Source organism: Cordyceps javanica, chromosome 7, assembly GCF_051103115.1.
Source record: "Cordyceps javanica chromosome 7, complete sequence".
In the NCBI taxonomy this organism is placed as follows: domain Eukaryota; kingdom Fungi; phylum Ascomycota; class Sordariomycetes; order Hypocreales; family Cordycipitaceae; genus Cordyceps; species Cordyceps javanica.
In genome coordinates, this window is record NC_139301.1 from 1,491,634 (window position 1) to 1,506,805 (window position 15,172).

Sequence of the window (15,172 nt, forward strand, 5' to 3'; positions counted from 1 at the left end):
AACCTCGCTAAACGTACTTCTCCCACCTCCTATGAATGTTTTCCGCCGCTTCCTCTAATTCTAGTCGCTGCCAATCAGCAGTCGCCTATTTCTCTTGATAACAGCATTGAGCCCCTTCTCCAGCTTCTCCGTGTCCTTTCGCGTGGCGGCCAACGCGGCCTCGGCTTCTTCGACACTCATCAAAGCCATGGCGCCGACGCCGCGGGTGCCGCTCGCCTTGACCATGTCGACATTGCCACCGAGTGTGAGGCCGGGGGGCGCCCCGAAGTCGTGCACGGGGCGCGCGCTACCGCTATCGACGGCGCTGTAGATACCAACGCCGGCTGCCGCCTCGGGCCCGTAGAAATACGGCGCCAGCGAGTTGAGGCTCGCCGCGGCGGCGTCGCGCAAGGGGGCCAGGCTGCCGGACGCCGTGGCCGCGGCCTTGCCACTCGCGCCGAGGTTGAGGCGCGGCAGCACATACTGGTTAATGTAACTCAGCGCTTCGTCGCGCTGCAGCTTGCCAAACGGATCCTGCGCCTCGGGCCGCGCGGCAACGGGGAATATATTGGGCCGGCCGTTGGGAACAGCGCGGCCCTTGACAATGGAGAACGCCCCAGAGCTTTTTCTATGGCGAGGCGCTGTGAAGGAACCGGCAGTCTCAGCTGTCAACGCCACCGCGGCCTGCAACTGCAAAAAGTCATCTTCTTCCTGTTCTGTCAATCTGCGGACGCAGTCTCCATTGGGTGTGATGAGCATGCGGCTGCCATCTACGCGGCACTGCTTGCGGACTGGCTTGCCTGACTCCAGAACTGCGAGGTCATCAGGCTGAATCTCGCCACACTTGCATCCCATGTCCTTACAAGCACCAGGCTTGCTGCCAGCGACTTGCCGTCCAGTGGCGATCGAGGCCAACCCGGCAACCGGCTTCAGAAGATTGAGCTGGTCAATTGCAGTAGTCCAAAGGCTACGACGAATATCTTCAAAGACAGTCGAAGGACCTTGAGGAGGGGCAACAGGCTCATCATCCGGTATTGAATCCTCCATCGTCGGTGTTGGGGGCTGCGCTGGTGAGGGCACAAGCACAGTCTGTTCCACTACCTTTTCTAACTTGCTCTTCTCGCGGGAATTACTCTCGGATGACTTGATCTCTTTGTCTGAAGCTGCCATGCCTCCATTCTCGGTGTTATTTGCCTCCTCACTCTTCCGCGTTGTAGTGTGTGGCACACCTGATGTGGATCGTTGTGTTTCCTTAGCGGGCTTCTCTGCCTTCTCCCTGACAGGTTTCTCCTTCTTCTGTTTCTTCTTGCGGCCAAGCACGGGGGCATGATCAGCTTCGTCGCCAGCAGCCGTCTCAGCAATGGCCTTTGTGTCCTGCTTCAGAGCATCCTTGCGCTGCTTGCGCTGCTGGCTCTTTGTAGTTGTACGGACCGCCGCGCTTCCCACTCGGCTGGGCGGAGGGGAGCCAGCGCGGGACGCCGAGACAGAAGCCGAGACAATAGACGCACTGTCACTAACAGTTTCGCTCGCAGGTGTCTCAGGCCGCTGGCCAATGGACAATATGCGTGACGCAACCGGTGACATCACGGAGGGAAGCTCAATCTTGGCCGGTGTCATGACCCGAAGCGTCCTTGGCCCTGTCCTGGGGGTTGATGTAGCGGGCTTAGTAGGCTCTTTTTCTTTGTCGTCTGATTCAACATTGTTGTTCAAAGAGCCGCGGCGATTGTCATTAGGACCGTCATTGGCATCTGGCTTCTTGAGTACAGCCTGCTTCCCTTGGATGACAGTATTGGGCAGTGCCATTTTTGGAGTGGGGAAACCAGTGGCAGCGCCTTTAATCACCTTCGGAGAACCGAGGGCGGGAAATTCCTCGTCTGCAAGAGTTGGTCGTTTTTGGATCACTTCTGGTTTGCTGGGAGGAGCTGGCATGGGTGAAGATGAACGTTCTTTGCTGCCGACTGGCGATCGTAGCTCAAACCCTGGCGGCGGTCGTCTCACGCTTGGCTCGGGAGATGGGTGGCCATGGCTAACAATACTACCTCCCGCTGACGGAAAGCTAAGGCTAGGCTCGGGATGCCCATGCGAATGCGTTGTCGTGTTGTATTCTGCGAATGGCGTAGCCAGGTCGTCGGCTTCATCCGCGACTAGAGCATCAACTGAGCTCGTTGCATCTGCCAGTGAAGGCAAGTCGTCATCTAGCAGAGCAATGTTAGTCCATGATATTTTCGCGGTGTAGGTAGGAAGCGTGCGGTAAGAGCCAGATGCTACGAAATGCCAAGTTTAGATACAAGATTGAGGAGTCTTGCTACGGCCCCCATCATCGCGTTCCACAGTATACATGAATTCAAAAGTAGGGTAAGAATAAGGGGTATTGGTGCTATATTTCGTCCGGCGACGCCACATGGGCTTCAGGCGAGCTGTTAACGTACATGGGGGAAAACTGTGGAAGATGATGGTGGCTTGCCTGACTTGAACCCGAAAACCAGTGACCATTCTTGCTTGCTGCCATTTTGGGCCCTCCAGCGTATAATTTATATAATAAACAATGAACTTATTTGACGGTACTCAGCATGCCGCGATGCCTTGCCGCACAGGTAAAAACTGACGCCATGCCATGTTGCATTTTTTTGGGGTTCTCTCCTTGAGTAACCATGATCTCGTAAACGCTTGCTTGATCGAATGCATATCCGATGCCCCTCAGGCAGTAGCAATCGAGATATCTCCGTGATATGAAAAGTACACAAACGCCACATCGGTTGATTTGAAACAAATGCGCAACAAAAGAAAACCAGACGAAAGCAGAAAAAAGGACAGTCATGGCCATGACACCGCATCAACTACCAACGACCATATCCGGCGTTGTACATCATGTTGGGATTGTTGTACCCACCTTGATTCTGGCCGTTGAACAGCCCCTGTCCGGCTCCGACATTGCTCTGCGTTTGGTGCTGCATCCTGGCTTGGAGGATGCTCGGGTCTGCAAGATCTACTAAGCCACTCCCCCCCGAGGAGGAAGTGTTAGCATGTCTATGCTTCTTCCCCTTCTTCTTCTGCTTCGAGGCGAAGTCTTGGAAAGCTCCAGGATGATTGCCATAGAGCGATGCAAGGAGACCGGAAGCAGGAGCTGGGGTAGAGGTGGTGGATGGGTACTGGCTGGACAAAGAAGATAGAATAGACTCACGCTTTCCTGATTCGTGGCTTTGGTTGTTGCCACGGTTTCGTCCAATAAGGCTTTGGAGGAGATCATTCGAGTTGTCTTTTGGGACGTTGTAGCTCGACGATCCAAATCCTTGAGCGAACATGCTCGGTGGGGTTCCTGTAGACTTCAGGCCAGGGGGAGGGCCGGGCATTGAGCTGGCGTAGAACTGACTGCCCTGAGATTGGAATGAGCTCGGCATCATAGAGGATTGTTGTGCCATGATGCGAGGGTTGGCGGTTAGTTTGACGTTCGTGGATGACGCGCCGCTTTCATTGGCAAAGTTGAACCGAGATGATTGCCGATTGTGACCTGGACCTTGTCCGTGGAATGAATTGCTTGGCCCACCAATGCCAGGGGGGTACTGGTCAGCATATCCAGCCTGAGAACGAAGGCCCATTGGCTGAGGGGTCATGGATCTCGGGGTAGTAGTTGAAGTGCCTACGCCAAAAGCCGAACCACCAAGAGATGGGCTAAAGACACCGTCGGTCGAGCTCCTCTGAATTGGGCTGATATGGCGCTGGCCATATGCATTCGCTTCACCTGGTCGAACTCGCCCCTCAGGCTCACCACCAAGAGCAAGGCTGCCACCAGTTTCGAGACCGTTTTCTGAGCCTTCTGGAAGTTCGAGTTGGTCGTCATGTTCACTGCGCGAGTCTTTGTCTTCCCGCATCGCTTTCCGCTTCTCACCTCCACGAATGTCAAACATGGGAGGGCCAGTTTCTTCGCCGGATAGTGTTGTAAAATTAGGTAGTGTACAGGTGTTGAGGATGTCGAGAAGCGCCTTGATCGCGTTAGACGGCGAAGGAGCCTGGGTGGTTGGCAATTGATTGCTCTGGGAATTCTCTGCCGGTGCAGGTTTGGACTTCGGGTTTGAAGCTTTCGTGCCAGAGGGCTCTGGGATGTCCAGAGGTTCCTGCTTCTCAGAGGCAACGGGAACAGATGCCGAGACAGCAGGGCTTGAAGCAGCACCACTAGTGGCATACGATCCCCGACGACTGCGCACTGGTAGCCTGGCCCAGTTAGCAGATGAAGGAAGAGCAGATGAATCACCAGTCTCGGATCCCTCTTTGCTTAGCGACCTAGCCATGGGTTGTGAAACGGGTGCTGGTGTTGGAGCGGGCACTGGCATCGGGGGCGGAGTCGGATGAGCCACCTGTCGTGAGGCGGCTCGAGAGGAACCACCGCCAGGTAGAGGGCGCTGGGTGTGAATGCTATTCATAGACGATAAATCCTGTCTCGTATAACTGTCTTCCTCGTCACCTTGCTCATGCAGGAACATGCAGCCTGGGTTGTTGCATTTCTCGTTCTTTAGCCATGCGGAGCAGTACTTAGTCGTACCGTGCTGCGCCTTGAGAACTCGGTCACCGTTGTGAGAACCGTGAACAGCTTGAATGCATCGCATAGCTTCGTCCGGAGTTTCGAAGGTGACGTAGATGCCCAGCGAATGGTGTTGACCATCGGGGCTCTTTCGATTACTTATCGAAATCTTTTGAATATTCCCGTATTGGCCGAAAAACTCGGGCTTTCGTAACGTCTTCAGTAGTTCATCCTCGCGTACGGTGGGTGCAAGGCCAGTGATGTAAACCAGGTTCTTTTGTACGACCCGTACGCCTACCAGATTTTTGCGATTTTCCTTTTCGGCCTCACGCTTGAGAACTTCTTTTTGGCGTTGTTCTTGTACTCGTTTCTTTTGGTTCTTTTGAATGTTGGCACGAAACTGGGCGACTCTGAGAGGGACTGTTAGCGACGGCTTAGATGGATATCGCTGGGCGAGACATACTCTTCTTGTGTAACAACTTTCCATTCTATCGTTTTCTCGTCATACGGTCTTCGACATGCCGGACACAGGCCGTTCATGTTATTCTTGATGTTGTTGAAGCAAAACTGGCAGACCTATCGGGCACTGATAAGCTATCCGAAAACGGCCGCTTTATGCACAGGGTCAAGCAAATACCTGGTACCCGCAGGGGCATGGCCGGAAATTCCTGTCCGATAAATCGAACTCTTCAATGCAAAGAGGGCTGCCGAAACGTTAGTCACAGCGCGTGTGGCGCGGCGCCTTCAGACGGAAGCCAGCCTTCTTGCACGCCCGGAAGGGGCGACCAGTCATAACTCACCAGACATCTTCTTCCTCGTCTATAAATGTATCTTGCGGCGCCATGTTGTAGGTATGAAAGATTGATAAGGGGGGTATTAATGAAGGAACGCGTCGAGGCAAATGCTACTAATGAACAGGAGGCGAGTGAATGTTGCAGCACTTCAAGTTCTCACCGCGAGAAAGTTACTAGCGCCCAACGCTTAGCTTGGCTGGGTTCATTTAAATTCACGTGACACTGGCAACTCCCCACTCGAATAGTGCAATACATGCGTTTGTATGACTGTCGCCAGTGTGAACCGGTATATTACTAATTCCGGCGGATCTTCGGAACGTGTAATGCGAGCTGCTAACGTGATGTTCTTGGAGACCAAGAACCCATCGCCCATCGCAAACCATCAAGTTCGAAATCTAATTCGTCAATTGGCCGTATCAAGGCACCTCATCGGCCATGGCAACCAAGATGACCAGAAGTGGCTCACTGGCTTCAGCTTTGAGACCTGGAAAGCAATCGCTCCGAGAGCGAAATGCTCAAGTCATTCGCAGCGTGTCGACGTCTGCACCGAAACTGGTCGCGATGCCCAAGGACGTGCAGAACATGAGGATGGCCCCGCGTGACCACATTGGCGAACTCAGGGCGCCAATCATCAACCCTGCAGACAAGTACCAGAGCAAGGCCGACAATATGCACCGCTACGGCGCCTGGGTGATGGGTTGCCTTCCGAAATACGTCCAGCAGTTCTCCGTTTGGAAGGATGAGCTCACCATCTACATTTCTCCCTCTGGCGTCGTTCCGACCTTTACCTTTCTGAAATGTGGGTGATATTACAAGAATCTCAATAAAAATAGTATTAACAATAGCCCCAGACAACACTGCCGCCGAGTTTACCCAGGTTAGCACTGTTACTGCCGCCGATTATCCTACGCGCGATAAGCGTTTCGAAGTCGTCTACAACTTGCTCTCTGTCCGCCACAACTCCCGCATTCGAGTGAAAACCTACGCGGACGAGACGTCTGCCGTTCCTAGTATCACTGGACTCTTTGATGGCGCCAACTGGTACGAGCGCGAGGTCTACGACCTTTACGGCGTCTACTTTACCGGTCACCCCGATCTTCGCCGAATCATGACCGACTATGGGTTCGAGGGTCATCCTCTTCGCAAGGACTTCCCTCTCACAGGCTACACCGAGATTCGATACGATGAAGAGAAGAAGCGTATCGTCACAGAACCTTTGGAACTTACCCAAGCCTTCCGTAACTTTGAAGGGGGCTCAAGTGTCTGGGAGCAGGTGGGCAAGGGTGAGGACCGCAAGCCCGAATCTTTCAAGCTTCCTACGCCGAAGCCCGAAGAAAAGAAAGAGGAGCCTAAGAAGTAGGCCTTCTCCGCCATGTAGTGTACATTTTCTTTGTAATGTCAAAACTTTGCAATCAATGCGAGCTCTTGTATTACATCATCGCAAGCTTATATTTTTCTATGTCTTTGCTGTTTACAGGTGAATGTTCCTGCTGCAGCGATGAGCTTGGCGATAAATATCGTTCATAGTGATAGAAATCAAAGCGTATTAGACCATACTGATATGATATATATCAACGCAACAATATCTCAAAAAGTTGACTAATGGCTATGACTGACCCCTTGCGTCAGTCTGTGTCCTGTCTGCGCTGGAGGAGAAAGGGCAGCAGGAGCTGTAGAGCTGGCCTCGGTTCCAGCCCAGAAGGGAGAGGAAATATTAAATTGAACAAAGAAAAACACACTCTGGAAGTGGAACCCGCCCAAAGAAGTACGCCCAATTTCATGATTCTCGAAAAAGTAGTCGCGAAAGTTGATACATAAGTCTCACTCAGGCTTGACCTAGAAAGCGAGGGTAAGAGAGAAAAGACAAAAGAAAGCTCCAGCATATGCAAAGAAAGGCGAGGAACGACTAAGAGGTTGTCTTGACACACGCCGGAAAAGTATCGGGCATACAATCGCTCTCGTACATGATAACATTAGCATAGAAAAGCCGTTTATAGGAAATGTGAAGGTCACACAGTCGACTGGGTTAGCCGACAGGACACTTAGTTTTCACGGTACTCGTAATAATCCTTCTCTCCCTTATCATATGACTTGGCTTCTGTGTAATCGTAGCCGTGGTCCTGGCTATCTCCATGGTCATCTTCGTAAATTTGAGCGTCGTCGACGTAGTCAACAGAAGCTTCGTTACCAGACTCGGCGTACTGTAGTGTAGACTGTTTATAATTGTCATTAGCCAAGTGCTAGAGGGGCTCACATCATTCAATACGTACCCGGTGGTAGTCGAAATTATACTGATCCGAGTCTTGTTCGTCACCCTCAGCGATACCCTGTTGTGCCATGTATTCCTGTTCTTGTTGCTTGCGTCTGGCTTCTTCCTCCAATCGCTTTTGTTGCGGGGAAATGGGGATGTTCATTTGCGGATGCATGGCCTGCACAATAGCCAGGTAACTATACATGAAGTTGCTAAGGAGAACCTGGCTGAGTAGTGGTCGTCGAGGGTTGGCCAACTTGATATGCGCCATGCGATAAATGGCACGCTCTTCCAGCAGGGGGAATCTGGTCCAGTTGTAATCGATATCTGGCAGTAGTGGCTTATAGATGGGTTCGTCTGGCACATGCAGCAAAGAGTGCTTCTTGGTGCTCTTCTCCTTTTCCTTCTCTTCCTTCTTCTTGCCACTGCCGAATATTGATGTAAAGATGTTTCCATCCTTCTCTTTCTTTGAGTCGCTTTTCCTCAAACTATCCTTTTTCCGTTCCTCTTGCAGCTTGTGATCGAGAGAATCACGGTCCAGTACAAGGCTTTCACGTCCCTTGGGTGCCGTTTTGTCGATCGAGGTTTGGAGGACATCCAGTCGAGCATTATCTTGGACTTTTTCCGCAAGTACCTTGGTCTTTGACTTTTTACCCTCGTCCTTCTTCTTATCATCAGTCACGCCTTTCGCCTTGAGCCATTTCCAGGCGCCACTAGACTTGAAGCTAGAAGCATCATCGTCTTTGTCCTTCTTGGATTTCTTTTCGCTCCTGCGCTCATCCGGACCAAGTGTAGGAATGAACGTGAGGGCATCGGTCCTAGTATTACCACCGCCGGGTAAGCTGGGATTCGATGCAAGGCCTTCACTCAAAGTCTGCGATTGAATCGTGGCCGTCAGTTTTGGCGTATACTGAGCCTGCGACTGTTGTTTAGTCTGACTATGCTGTGGATACTGGGATTGCGGAGCCTGTTGATGCTGCTGCTGCTGCTGCTTAGTTTGTTGCTGAGATTGCGACTGTGAACTCTGTGGGTGATATTGCCCTCCAGATATTTGATTTGCATCATTTACTCCCGTGTCGCGACTAGACTGCAGTGAAACATCTTCCCCGGTAGTATCAAGTTGGGTATTATCGCCGGAAGCTTTTCTTTGAGAGGATGATCTATGTGAAAGGTCACTCGCGTCTTTTGTGTCGTATGTTGATGAAGTTAGTGAAGTTGGCTGTTCAGTGATGGAGATGGTGGGTGTTGTAGATGGATTATGAGATGTGGGCGTTTCCTCAGTATTGGGCTCGCCTGAATCTTTGGAGCTGTGCGAGCCAGGCGCTGTACCCTCGAGGGCTGCGAGTGCGTCAGGCGCCTCCTGCGCAAATTTATGCTGGCGACGAACTGCGCGGTTAGGCCTTGAGAAGTTCTCGTGGATGGGCTCCGAGTTAGCCCTCTCTAAGCCGCGGTCCCCCGACGCACCAGGAAGAGGAGGGCTCGCCATTGGCAAGCTCTCATTTTCTTGCCGGCGGCCTGTAATGCGACGTGACACAGTTCCACGGTTACCAGTGCGAATGCTCCCTCCTTTACGATAGGTGGTTCGCGTTGAGCGTCGCAGGCCCATGCCCGGAGCCATGGGCAATATAGGCATATCGTCCCGGTTATCTAGCGAGTCGCCATATTGCGCCTGTGTTTCTTGTGACAGTCTCTGCACAGCCCCGGCAGGATCATTGACGAGCTCCTCTAGACTGAGCTCGTGGGATTGGTTTACCCCTCGTGATCTTTGTCGTTCCAAACGCTCGGCACCGTCCATATAACCTTCCGCCCCCGAGCCGCTGAAGTTCTCTATTTGCTGCGAAAGCATAGATTTGCGACGCCGCAGGGTGCTCAAGTCGTTGCTCTCACCATCACCACCTACAGACAGGTGGCTTTCGCCAGAGCGCCGCCTGATTGAGTTGACTCTGTTCTCTAGAAATGACTTGAACTCTGACGGGGCCAACTCTGGGTGAACTCTGGCTGGTACCCAAAGCAGTCGTGATGGGTCATCTTCGTCATCATTGCCGGTTGGTGCTATCGAGGGGATTGAGGATAAGGTCATGGGCATGTCGGGGTCGATTCGGTTGCCAACATCCATGGACAAACGGCGCAGCGCTTGTAGGTTGCTGAGTTCTTGGGCAATATCATCTGGGTTATCAATATTGGTGAGCGGAAACTGCGACCCGGAAGCGTCCGCTTGGACGTCCCGCAGTAACACAGGGGACGAGGGCGCAGACGGGAGCTGTCCGCGTTGACTTTGTTCGAGAGAACTCGATCGCTGCATGGAGTTGGGTAGGTGTAAAGCTGGCGACTTTCTCAGTACATGGTCGTGATGAGGGTTTGGTGCCATATCTCCGTGTTCGGTAGCGGAGCGATGCAGCGGCTGACTGCCGCTACTGGAGCGCGAACCGAAGTGGGTGTTAGGCGGCCCAATATGTTCTTGATAGCCGTCGTTAATATAGCTGAGTGGCCGGCCGCTCTCCTGTAAAGAGTCGTCTTCATCGCCGTACATGGTTCCGATCGCTTCTGTAACGTGATGGCTAGGGTCGGATATCGAGAGCTGCGTCGAATGACCGCGTTTGACGTTGAAATTGTCGCCCAATCTGGACTGTGGTCCTTGGGACTGTATTTATTGTTAGTAGAAACTCGACAGCACTGGTCCGACGAAAGTGACTTCGTGGGTCGAAAAAAGGCTGGTGAGGCGATAGCAGCAAAGCCATATCGCGACGTCGTAGGCCGTAAATTGAGCCATCGTTACGCACCATCGTAGAGGGGGGCATATTGGCCGAAGGCGAGGCCGACCTGCCAGGAGTCCCCGTCTGGGTATTGTCTCTAGCAGTACAAAGGATATGTTTGCCGCTTCTCTGTGTTGTCCTATGTGTAGAGATGATGTGTAGTGGCGCGGTCTCCAAAACGGGGGTCAAGAAACCCGACTCCTCCTTAGGACCGTAGCGATCATGTATTATACTGTCGCAGAGCGCACTGACGCAGCTATGAAGTAGGTGGATGATCTGGATACAGCGTCACCGAACGGGTCCTAGAGAGGGGCGGTCGAGTGCAGGTAATGGTGGGTGATTCGACTGATGCGCCAAACTTGTAAATGACGACGATGGTCCTGTCCCTGGCGGCTTGTCTCACGACACAACAGCCTGGAGAAGTCAACAGTGCCTGGCCAGGCTTGTGGATGGGGCAGAATGGCGGCGTTCGTACCTAGGTAGGCTCCACATGTACTTTCATGTACCAATCTGTGAGCCGTGGTTAGCAGCGTTCACGCGTTCAGTAAGTAGACTTTCCGCCCAAAGGATGCCTGCGTCACGTGCCCAATACGAACGGGGAGATTTTGTAAGTATTGAATCTACTTGCTGAGTAGTAGCACTCTCGCAATAATAGGCCAGATTTACTGGTTTAATCTCTTTACTAAGTTGCATTGCGCCATTACAGAGTTCAGGCGCCGCTTACGACCCCGACACAGGGTCCTGAAATATATCACTTCGCCGACTCTGGGGGTTTGATCGATGCCGTGGCTGCATCTGTGGGTGCGGCAGCTCGCCACGCGCAAGCCTCATTCAGCCAAGGTTGTTGGCTGACTTTTATATCAAAAAGAATCACGAATCGCTAAATAGCGGCGCCTCTTTTACACGTAATATCGACAAGATCTCACCATCGGGTCTCGTACGAGCCTAATAGTAGACAAGAGATTGTCGTGCAAGAGATGAACCTTCGGCCTACTGCCTATGCCGAGGCAGTCTATCAGCAACAGTCGCTATAGAAAACGTCTGATTTACCAAAGACAATGACACTTGGACAGATCGTGAGCGTTCCCACTCGAAACGCTACGCACATGACCACTGTCTTAGGCCATAGAAGCAATGTGTGTGTTGTCGAAGCCGCCAGAGCGTGAAGGTTTGGCGCCGGCCATCTTCCACGTGATTGTTGAGCCTATAGTGTTCTCGACCAGAACCTGCCGGAGGACTATATAAATTTACCTGCGCCTGGTGTAAATAATGATTGGCAGGCTGTGAGCAACTGTTTAGGCTGGTGATACATCTGATTGCCGCTGTGAGAGGTAACGTCGTCTTATCATGCAGTACGGAGACGGGCGGATACATTGACAGGTGACTCATTCGTACAGAGATACTCAGACAATGGTAGGAACTGTTTCTGCAGATTGCTACCTGGTAGCGAAGTATCTATCTACTGGCTGCGGATTGTCCACGGCCAGGGCAAGTCATAAATACAGTTTACTATTGCAAACAAACAGCCGAACCTGATGGTATCGTCCGACCAGCGACAAGCTGAAGCAGACTACAACCAACTTTGTAAATCACTTCCAAAAACGCCTATTCGAAATGTAAATATAAAGAGTCTCAAAATACATGGTGTCTGGATGAATCTTTATGCAGTTGGACAGCTCGAATCTACTGTCACTCATTGTTTAAGCAAGTCATTGGTGTACCTGTCTCAGTATCGAGGTGCTACACAAAGAAATGCCCCACTGCCCATTTCACCTTGAGTCGCCAGTCAGAAGATTTTGTCCCAGAGTAGGTACCCATTGGAGCTTGCTACCTACTAGCACCCGCACTCTGGTCGCGCAGTGCTCTAAAATCGCTGCAGCGCGTGTCGCAACGTATTCTCCTTCGCCTCATCTCCAGCCCCCAGCTTCTGCCATTTCGTCCTTTTTTTTTCTCGGCGTCGCATCCTCACTATCACCAATCTTTCTTAACTCCAGGCTCCTGTTCTACGATACCAGTTCTGAGCGCATCTGTTTCTTCACGATAGAATGGCCGCGGTAAGTGTTTGCTTCTTGTCCCCTATCTTGGTTGCGTTGCCTGCAGCTGCTCTACGTGTGTGTCGGGGGCCGCCTCCAACGCGTGCTGCCAGCTGTAACGAGCTGCTGGCCCAGCAGGTGATACAGCAAACGGATTTGTTGTATTTTCTCACCTCTTTTGCGACTCCTTGGTCTCGGGCTTTTCACTCTCTCCTCCCTCATCCACTTTCCTCACATTCACATTCGAAACTTCTTTTGGCACATCGAATAGAAAGCCATGAGTCAATCATTCTATGCTACCCGGCCTCCGGTACCGATGAACACACACCAATCTTCCATTCAATGGGGCCAGCAACGTCCGCAAAACACCATGGCTAATTTGAACCAGCCTAGGACATACAACAACCAAGGCTACCTGCAGAACGGCGGTGTTTCCCAACCCGGAGCTGCTCCTCTTCTGCCAAACCAGGGCCGTGTCATCCAGACTGGTCCCATGCGAGTTCTCTGCATTGCCGATGTTCGAGGTACCTACAACGCCACCGTTTACTCGTTGCACTCCAAATCTAACTGTCAGAAGGTAACCTGCGATCGCTGAACGAACTTGCCAAGCAAGCCCGCGCCAACTACATCATCCACACGGGCGATTTCGGTTTCTACGATGATACATCTCTGGACAGAATCGTTGAGAAGACGCTAAAGCATGTGGCTCAGTACTCCCCCCTCATCTCAGAGCCTGTCAAGAAGGCTATCCAACAAGGCGGCCCGGGCCCCATCAAGTCTCGATTCCCTGCCAGCGACTTGCCTCTCTCCGAGCTCCCTCTTCTTCTCAGCGGCGAGCTCAAGCTCGATGTCCCTGTCCATACGGTTTGGGGTGCTTGCGAAGACGTTCGAGTTCTTGAAAAGTTCCGGTCTTCCGAATACAAGGTCCACAACCTTCACATCATCGATGAGGCCAGGTCAATGTTGCTAGAGATTGGCGGAGTCAAGCTGCGTCTGCTCGGCCTCGGAGGTGCTGTTGTTATGCACAAGCTCTTCGACAATGGAGAGGGCCGCACCACTATCGCCGGCGGACAGGGTACGATGTGGACTACTCTTCTTCAAATGGGCGAACTGGTAGATACGGCACACAGAGTTTATGATCCTACTGAAACTCGTGTCTTCATCACCCATGCCTCTCCTGCCAGAGAGGGTATCCTCAACCAGCTTTCCGTTGCGCTCAAGGCCGATTTCTCTGTCTCAGCTGGCCTTCATTTCCGGTATGGAAGCTCGTACAACGAATTCAGCGTCAACCCCACTCTTGATCACTACCGCGGTAAGCTGGCTGCCTCCAAGGCTTCCTTCAACGATGTTTGGGAGACTGTGAAGGGTGAAGTGGAGCCAGCCATTGCTCAAAATGAAGCCCAACAGAACCTTCTCAAGAATGCTCTTCAAATCGTCGAAAAGATGCCTACCACAGCTGCTGGCGGCAATCCCTTCGGCGGCCCTGTTAGTGGCCATGCCGCCCTCGGACAAGTTGACGAGAGTGCGTTCAAAAACATGTGGAACTTCAACTTGGCTGATGCCGCTTTTGGCTATCTTGTTTTGGAAATTCAGGACGGCCGCATTGGTACGGAAATGCGCGCTCAGGGTTTCAACTTCTCTCACAGAGGAGCCAAGCAACAGCCTGGTGTCGTTGCCAGCGCACCTGTCACTTCGACCTCTGCCAGCGCTCCTACACCACCCCCGGCTTCTGCTGCGCTCACTTCTCGTCCGGCTCCCGAAAAACAAGAGAAGAACGAGAAGCAGGCTAAGGGTTCCACGCCAGCCAAACCCGCCACTCCCCAGCCCAGTCAGGGCAATGCTGGCAAGGACACGGAGAAGACTCCTGCTTCCGCTAATGGTGGCCCTGACCCCGTTACTTCCCCCGCTCCTAAGATTGTTCCCTCCGACATCATTGGCCTGTTCATCATGAATGTTAGCACCGAAGATCAGTGCCGCGAGCTATTCAACGACGAAGACAAGGCGAAGATTGTGAAGATAGACAAGTGGGGTAGCTCGAACAAGGTTGTTCAGTTCAAGAACAACACTGACCGAGACACTGCCATGGACAATTTGCCGGACTCCGTCAAAACAAGGACCTCGGAGGACCGCAGCAAGCCCTGGGTTAAGATCTTCCAACCTCGTGAGACCAAAGGTGGTGCTCGTGGCGGCGCTGGGAACTGGGGCCCAAGCGCTCGCGGCGGCGCCAGCGCCAGCGGATATCGCAGTGCCGGAGGAGCCAGTGACTCTGAAAGCAACATCCGTGGTGGGCGCGGTGGGCGCGGCGGCCGGGGCGGCCGGGGCGGCGACCGCGGTCGAGGTAGCCGTGGCCGTGGAGGCAAGGGTGATACCAGCACATCTTCGCCTGCCGGTGCTGCCGAGTAAAAGGGCATCGTGGTGTTCTTAACGATGGAGAGGAATATTAATTTGGCATCTGGAAGTGGCAGAAACAAAATGTTTTGAGAAGTGTGTTTTATCTGCGTTTTCTTCAAGGAAGAAAAAAGAATAGGATGGGTGATTCCTGGTACTAGTACTTGAATTTGCGACGGACATACTTTCCGGCCGGTGGCATTGCAGATTTGCCTTGATATTTCCCAAGCTGTACGGAGTTGAGCCAGAGAGTTATTTTGTTTAAGAAAAAAATCGAAACACATATCCATTTGTTGTGTATTGGTCCAGTGGCGACTTTGAAAGTGCTGCCTATTTTACATGATAACGGCTGAAGAAACAGAGCTTGAAGGCCAGCAATGGACAGGTCAAAACTCGCCAACGCGTCTTGTTGCTTTTGTACCAATCCTCCTATACTAGTATTACATACTTCTTTCTTG

General features: G+C 52.4%; 4 protein-coding genes across 4 annotated transcripts; 2 read left to right on the forward strand and 2 right to left on the reverse strand.

Annotated features, from left to right (window-relative positions):
• Positions 1 to 60: 60 nt before the first annotated feature.
• On the reverse strand, positions 61 to 5,339 carry V2A60_009976 (uncharacterized protein; the record flags this gene model as incomplete). The annotated part of the gene is made up of 6 exons (XM_083261237.1): positions 61 to 2,174; positions 3,161 to 4,180; positions 4,517 to 4,905; positions 4,959 to 5,071; positions 5,133 to 5,199; positions 5,296 to 5,339. 6 exons carry the CDS (start codon positions 5,337 to 5,339, stop codon positions 61 to 63), a joined length of 3,747 nt encoding a protein of 1,248 aa, XP_083117363.1.
• A 385-nt stretch (positions 5,340 to 5,724) lies between these two features.
• On the forward strand, positions 5,725 to 6,649 carry V2A60_009977 (complex I 30 kDa subunit family protein; the record flags this gene model as incomplete). The annotated part of the gene is made up of 2 exons (XM_083261238.1): positions 5,725 to 6,088; positions 6,141 to 6,649. The coding sequence occupies 2 exons, from the start codon at positions 5,725 to 5,727 to the stop codon at positions 6,647 to 6,649; spliced, it is 873 nt and encodes a 290-aa protein (XP_083117364.1).
• Positions 6,650 to 7,331: 682 nt separating this feature from the next.
• Positions 7,332 to 10,338, reverse strand: V2A60_009978 (uncharacterized protein; the record flags this gene model as incomplete). The annotated part of the gene is made up of 3 exons (XM_083261239.1): positions 7,332 to 7,502; positions 7,560 to 10,181; positions 10,321 to 10,338. The coding sequence occupies 3 exons, from the start codon at positions 10,336 to 10,338 to the stop codon at positions 7,332 to 7,334; spliced, it is 2,811 nt and encodes a 936-aa protein (XP_083117365.1).
• A 2,358-nt stretch (positions 10,339 to 12,696) lies between these two features.
• V2A60_009979 (uncharacterized protein) lies at positions 12,697 to 14,729 on the forward strand (the record flags this gene model as incomplete). The annotated part of the gene is made up of 2 exons (XM_083261240.1): positions 12,697 to 12,850; positions 12,904 to 14,729. The coding sequence occupies 2 exons, from the start codon at positions 12,697 to 12,699 to the stop codon at positions 14,727 to 14,729; spliced, it is 1,980 nt and encodes a 659-aa protein (XP_083117366.1).
• Between the last annotated feature and the right edge of the window lie 443 nt (positions 14,730 to 15,172).